The sequence below is a fragment of the Verticillium nonalfalfae genome (genome assembly GCF_003724135.2).
Source record: "Verticillium nonalfalfae strain VnAa140/NRRL 66861 chromosome Unknown scaffold_46, whole genome shotgun sequence".
Taxonomy (NCBI): domain Eukaryota; kingdom Fungi; phylum Ascomycota; class Sordariomycetes; order Glomerellales; family Plectosphaerellaceae; genus Verticillium; species Verticillium nonalfalfae.
The window spans coordinates 69901-76362 of record NW_021167271.1 but is presented as its reverse complement, the minus strand read 5'-3'; the positions used below and the strand labels follow the sequence as shown (position 1 = coordinate 76362).

General features: G+C 52.2%; 1 protein-coding gene across 1 annotated transcript; it reads right to left on the bottom strand.

The window, feature by feature from the left end:
• Positions 1-5907: 5907 nt before the first annotated feature.
• D7B24_006450 (uncharacterized protein) lies at positions 5908-6123 on the bottom strand (the record flags this gene model as incomplete). The annotated part of the gene is made up of 2 exons (XM_028640580.1): positions 5908-5933; positions 5994-6123. The coding sequence occupies 2 exons, from the start codon at positions 6121-6123 to the stop codon at positions 5908-5910; spliced, it is 156 nt and encodes a 51-aa protein (XP_028495216.1).
• Positions 6124-6462: the final 339 nt, after the last annotated feature.

Here is a 6462-nt window from a genome sequence, read left to right as displayed (position 1 = left end):
GGACGGTAGGCGTCCCCGCACGCCGAATGCGAACCCGCCTAGCACTCGACCAGGCGCAATGGCCACTGTAGCATCATCTACTGGCACTGGGCCATTGGACCTGGCGATTGGCAACCGCTACTACACTGCCTTTCAAGCAGGAACCTGTGGGCTACGAGGGGCCCATTGGCCAAAGGTTTGGCCAGGCGCCTGGCAGTCAAGGGGGCGCAGTCATGAAGGATGGCAGAGGTACCCAGAGTTCGTGTGTGTTGCCTGCCAGTCTTGGTGTTGGGCCAGCCGAGCTGCAGGTACCGGTTCATCTGCCAGAGGTTCCATCTTCATCTCGTTTCACCCATGGGAGCGGAAGGACCACAGTGCCAGAACGTGCGCCGCCCAGGGGGTGGATGGTTGATGCTCAGGGGAAAATCTGTTAGCTCATCGAGAAGCCCTAACAGGCCAGCACTGGAGTCCACGCTCGCCTTTGTTAGTGACAAGCGCACGCCTTTGGCATCATCCCTGCCACAGCCTCCCCATTCAGGTCAGGCGGCTGGCACTGATCGTCATCTCGCACAGTGAGCGATGCGAGGGCCTAGCGTCTTGTCTCCTGATTCTGGGCCGCGAGGAAAGAAAGGGGCAATCTCCACCCCCTGCAACTGCACCCTTCATGCCTCCATCTTCGCTGTCAGCCTAACACCTGCACTTGCTCTCTCGTACTGGTCGTGACGAACCTGCCCACTGGCAAGAGCAAGGGCCCGTAGAGTTGCGAGACGGGTAGGTAAGACATGATGGGCGAGCAGATGGATGAGCACGCCGTTCGGTGTTCGCATGCTTCGCATTCTTCGCATTGTCAGCCTTGCCACCTACCAAAGGTACCACCTACTACTCTACGGCACCTCAAGGCACCTAGGTAGGCAGTCCATTCATCACACCAGCTCCAGATTCCAACCACGCATCGTCTATCGCCCCGCCATTCCAGGTGCTCACTGGCCTACTTAGGCAGTGGGAGCAGGCGATGCGATGACCTTTGCGGTGCAACAGAAGATCACTCCAACTTAAGACTCCTGGCATCCTGATATGGGGTGGTCGGGACCAAGACAACCCGTCGTGTCGAGACACCAAACACAATCAGACGTCAGCGCTTCATCCCTACCCTCCAAGGATTCCAAGGGCTCCAAGGGCTCCAAGGGCCCCAAGGGCCCCAAGGGCCTCACACCGTCTCGTCAATCTTGGTTCTTTCGAAGCAGCTTAATTGACACTTCAGCTCAAGTTTTGGGATCCATCACTGGGCATCCGGTCCACAGCCCAGATCAACATAGGATGCCCCACCATGATGACGACGCCTATCACGGACGACGTCGGCTTGTCAAGACAGTTCAGACATAACCATCGCCCGTCATCGCCGCACTGGACCATACCTCGAGCCCCCTTCAAGGAGTCCATGATTCGACCGAGACGTATTTTCACACACTGTTCATGGTTGTGGTGTGGTGGCGATCGAATTGCTTGCTACTGGCGAGGGACTGGAACGAGCCACTGAGCGAGCAAGCACCAGAGCGCACCCCAGCCGTCTGGAGGCTCGTTCGAGGCGATCTATTGGATGGGAATAGCCCGACGCCCGACTGGAACCGCCGCCATTGACTCCCCTGATCATCTTCATTCCGCCTGGCCCCTCTCTCCTCGCATGTCTCTCCTCGCCTGGTCACTCACTCGACCTTGGTCGCTTCGTCGCGAGATGCTGGCCCAGTTTTCCTGTTGCACTGCCCCTTCTGGGCCCGCAAGTTTCAAACGCCCTGTCGTCGCAGACATCCATCAGATCAGAGATCAGATTCCGGTGCGCACCACTCTCCCGTGCATGCTCCGTCGCCCTTGAGCTCGCAGCAAGTCAAACGTCTGTATGTAGTCTGGTGATCCTGCGCGCCTTTTGCATGATCGACACGTCCGACATGGCGAGCGACTCGCCGGCCCGGCTCTCTACGTCATTTTCCCCGTCCATCGCATTCAAGCGTCGAAATGGGTTGAAACGGGCAAGTGCGACGTCTGTATGTTTGTTGCAATGTTCAGCCTGGTGCCTCTGATTTGGCCATGCTAATCTTGTCGCTTGTTTCATCGAAATCGTTTGCCGGCCTGTTTTGTGCAGTGTTTGTTGCTTGAGCGGATTTTATGTCGAACATCTTCATCTCCCTCCCAGCTTGAACCATGCGCGTCCCACAACCTCGCAAACCCCATCCCAAAATTCGGATGTCTCCCGCCAGGCCGACATCAACGGCCCTCGGTGTCGTTGTCCGTATTCACGCACCTCACGGGACTCAGAGTATTGTCTTTGATGGGAACGGGCCGAATGAATTTCCGGTGGGTACTCAGAGTCGTAATACGACTGCCGTCTGGCGTCGTCCCCGTAGGTGTCATCTCGTCGTGTCGAATTCATTTCGCTTGACGGTGCGAATGAGGCCTACAATCTTGCTGCGACTGCGCTTGCAAGTGCCTTGGTGGTTCGTATTTGTCTCGAGAGGAATCTTCTTTATATGTGTTTTTTTTTCAGTAGAAGGGCGCCCATCTGCCTCGTCGCCGATTGGGCTGCTTCGCGTCACCGGGCGCGGGCTGTACATCATCACCAGACGACTGCGCCTGGCCTTCAATCAGGCACCAGGCCAGCCCGGACTAGTAATCCTTCTAATCCTCGGTCGGCCGACCTGTACGCGGATCCTGTAGTCACTCCGTCCCTCCCTCTCGAACGTGCCTTGTCCTTGGCAGCCCGACATACTGATGGTGTATCGAGACGAAGTGGTGGGGGCGCATTACGATGGTTCCCTGCTGTCATGCGGCACGGACGCTTGATTTGACTTGAAGTCCTGCTTTGTCAATCGGCATGATGTGTTCGAGTCGGCCTTCAGTGGCTGGCATGCAGTGCATGCAGCTCCTTGATCTACAGTAAGCTTGCATCCGCGCTCTAATGTTGATCGTCCGAAGAGATTCGGCCTGCATTCATTCAAGAAACGAGTGCCTATTCCAATGGGACTTGTTCCTACCCAGCCTCGATTCTCTTCATGAGCATGGTCTTCGCAGCGCCCTCCTACATCTGCCGACGAAGCGACGATGTTTACCCTCAATATTATGATACTCCAGGGTAGTGATAACCCAAACTAACATCTCGTTCAATTTTTTTCCGGGGTTAATCTTGTTGGCCCACCTACGTTAAGTTTGGTCGCGCCAGAGATCTCAGAATGAAAGAGCCAGTATCGAATGAGGTAAGAGTCATAGATCAGGGGTTTGGTGGTGGACAGAGAAGCTACATATGTTCACCATACAAATTTCGGAGAACATCGCAGAGTAAATCAACCAGTACAGGCGTTCGAGCGTGGTAAGGAGAGTGAGCAACGCCGCCAACCGCGACATCCCTTCTCTTTAAGCTGTAGACCCTTGTGGCTTAGGGAGAACTGGCTGCGATGGCCTTCTGGTCAGATGGATGGCGATGACTGGGTAGATTCCAAGCTTCGATATAGAGCTGTGGGATAAGAACGAGCTTCGATGTTACACAGCTTGTCGGATTTCTGTAGAATTCGTGAAAAAGGTAAAGAGAGGCCTGAGCTGTGGTATCCAACATTGAAGCTTTCCCATTAATATTAATGCCCAGTAAAATTTTGTAACAAGGGCCTTCATCTAGTATATCTTCTGTCAATCCCCAATCATAAGAACTCTCGTCCGGGAATAGGGTCAGCTGGTAGGTCGATTGAGACTCTTCAACAAACTATAGCGTTAGAAGAGAGGGGGTATGACCAGCTGTCAGTGAATATTATACTCAAATTTGATCCTCATTTGTCTTGATCGAACCTCGCCCAGGTGATGAGACAAAACGGGAGACCTTGACGGCACATGCCGTCGTCTATTTATCTACAACCTACCAATCACTCACTAAACGTCGAAGCTCGCTGGAACGTCATCTCACTCGGTCAGCTCTTCTCATGGGTGACTATATTCAGGGATGGGAAAATCTCTCTTTCATCGCTGTGATTGTCGAGGATCTAATCCTTTAATCGCGTTTATCATCTGGGGAGCCAGTTTCGTTCACTTGCTGTTCCTCCACCCGAGCGTGATGCGGAGACTCTATATCTTCTCTTCATATGCCCTGTTTCTGGTCGCTTAGGTTGTTTTGCGATCCTCATGGCCTTGCTCTTCAGCTTCCTTGAGATCGAAGGACACTCGAGTCCCACTCTGGTCGCCCGTATCAAGCGAGTGATGGAGTCATTCGAGGTCTCAACAACTCAATACATAGGCGGCTGGACAGCCATGCAGCCTTTGTCATTTATGAAATTGCCCGAGTCCGCATCCGTTTGTCATGTGCTGGACTAAGTGCTCGATGTTGTTCGTCCGAATCGATGTCATGCTCTTCGGCGGAACCTGCGTCTCCAACTGAGATGCACTCATCAACACTCAGATCACTGCTGACGTCGGCGGTTGCGGCATGATCTCTACCTCCTAGCCAGCCTTTGTCCACGAAATCACGCAGCAGCAGAATATCGCTGTGGCGATGGGGTGTATCGCTCGTCATAATAAATATTGGATCAACCAACCACATGAATGAGTTGCCCCACGGTCTCTGCAATTTTTGGCGAGCTTAATATTCGCGTTGACTGATAATTCTCATCAATCTTGAGACAGCTGGCTTGTACAAGCATCCGTTCTGCAAGCACAAGGAGCATCCCATCGCCGAAGTTCAGGCTGATTTCCTTTTTGCCATCTTTGGCTCGTTTGTGGCTGCCGTGGAGCATTCCCTGCGCCAACCAACCAAGGAGGGCATCAGCATAGCATACAGCGAGTACGACGATGGTGATAAATTTGTTCAGCTTCAGTCAAGGCCTGAGTACAAGGGCACTTGGAGTACTCTGCTGCCTGTTTGGGGTTCAAACACCGCTGCTTCACCTGGCACAACACTAACGACAAAAATCGGATCTGAGAAATAAGAGACTGAAGCATATGCGCGGCTAATTGACATTTATATTGTAGAACACAATGAGAACAACGGTCGATTCGATCAAGCTCTTTGCGTAGACCATTTGCTAAAGCAATTTTCCTTATCGGCGGCACATATACAAGGCCGTCCATGCGATGCCTTTCATCCTACACTGAACATGTACTTAGTCACCAGCGCCAAATACCACAAGCTTCTGAATCTGACACCAGTCCTCGATGCATGCACTTACAAGCTGAAGTCCTCAGGTTATCTTGTCCATGGCATTTTGCGTTTTGCATAATTAACATAGAGACAAGATCTTTGTTTCATTACTATAACACGATCCATGGCTGCGCAATTCATCTTCATTTTCATGACAGAACCGCATTCATTTGTTGACACTACGCCCATGAGCGACGAAAAGTGGTACAACAGTAGTACAAAACTGTCACGACTCGACAAAGCTCTGGGTAAAGATCGACCGCAGGCCGCTCTAGCCTGTTTGAACATGACAAGTTGTACCTTTACGACCTTGGGGTTAAAATTTTAGGTTCCTAGACCTGAGATTCCGTCAACCTATCAAGGCTCAACACAGAGACTACGGCGTGATCGCACTGGCAAAGATATTCGATCAGAAATGGTCCACATGAAAAACTCGACTGAGAGCAACGGTGATCAGATGTGCCAATCCTGTCTTTGCTGTTTGCTTATGAATAGGAAGGGAGGCAGAGAGTATTGTTGTTTGATGTTCCACGGAGCGTCAGCAAGATGGAGTTGTCTCCATATTGGTCTATGAATACACATCGCGAATCAATAGCCAGACAGCGAGCTCTTTGCCAACTGATGTGCAAGCCATAAATGCCTATTGTGAGTCCTCGGTTAGAAATCACAGCCCATCCGACGATAATTTTGAGCCATAACACTCACGTCAGCCACTCTGCAATGCCGTTCGTCTTCGTGATGGGCCCCAAGCGTGGACTTTAGGCGTATCGGCGTTTCTTGGAAGCTGCCATCAGAAAAAGTCAGATTATTTGCGGGCCATGCAACGTAGATTCAGACTACTTACGAGTGTCTGGCGTATTGACCATCAATTCCATGGACATGCCAGCGCCTGAGATGCTGATACACATCGGAGAAGGGGCTTCAACCACTTCAGGCTGGGGCTCAAGGTTCGCCACGGTCATGATCTGCGACATGGTGCTCGTGATACGCTTCGCACGCGACTTCCGAGAAGGAGTGCCAAGGTGGTATCCTGACTTGGCTGGCGTTGACGGGGAGGGGCGCGGAAGCTTTTCGACCTTGGCGACGTACGCAGCTTGGAAAGTGCGGAATAGTTCGCTCTCGACGTAACTACAATTGTCGCTTCCTTTGAGATGCTCTTGGAAAGGGTCATCGCTGGCCTCCTAGGCCCAACTGACAATTGCGCAAGATTGACACTTCACTGTATCTGGATTCGTTGTTGTTGCAGAAAGATAAAAGCCAGCCTTAGCCATGTCTTCAGCGGAAGGCACGGCGAAAGTCCATATACAGGCTCG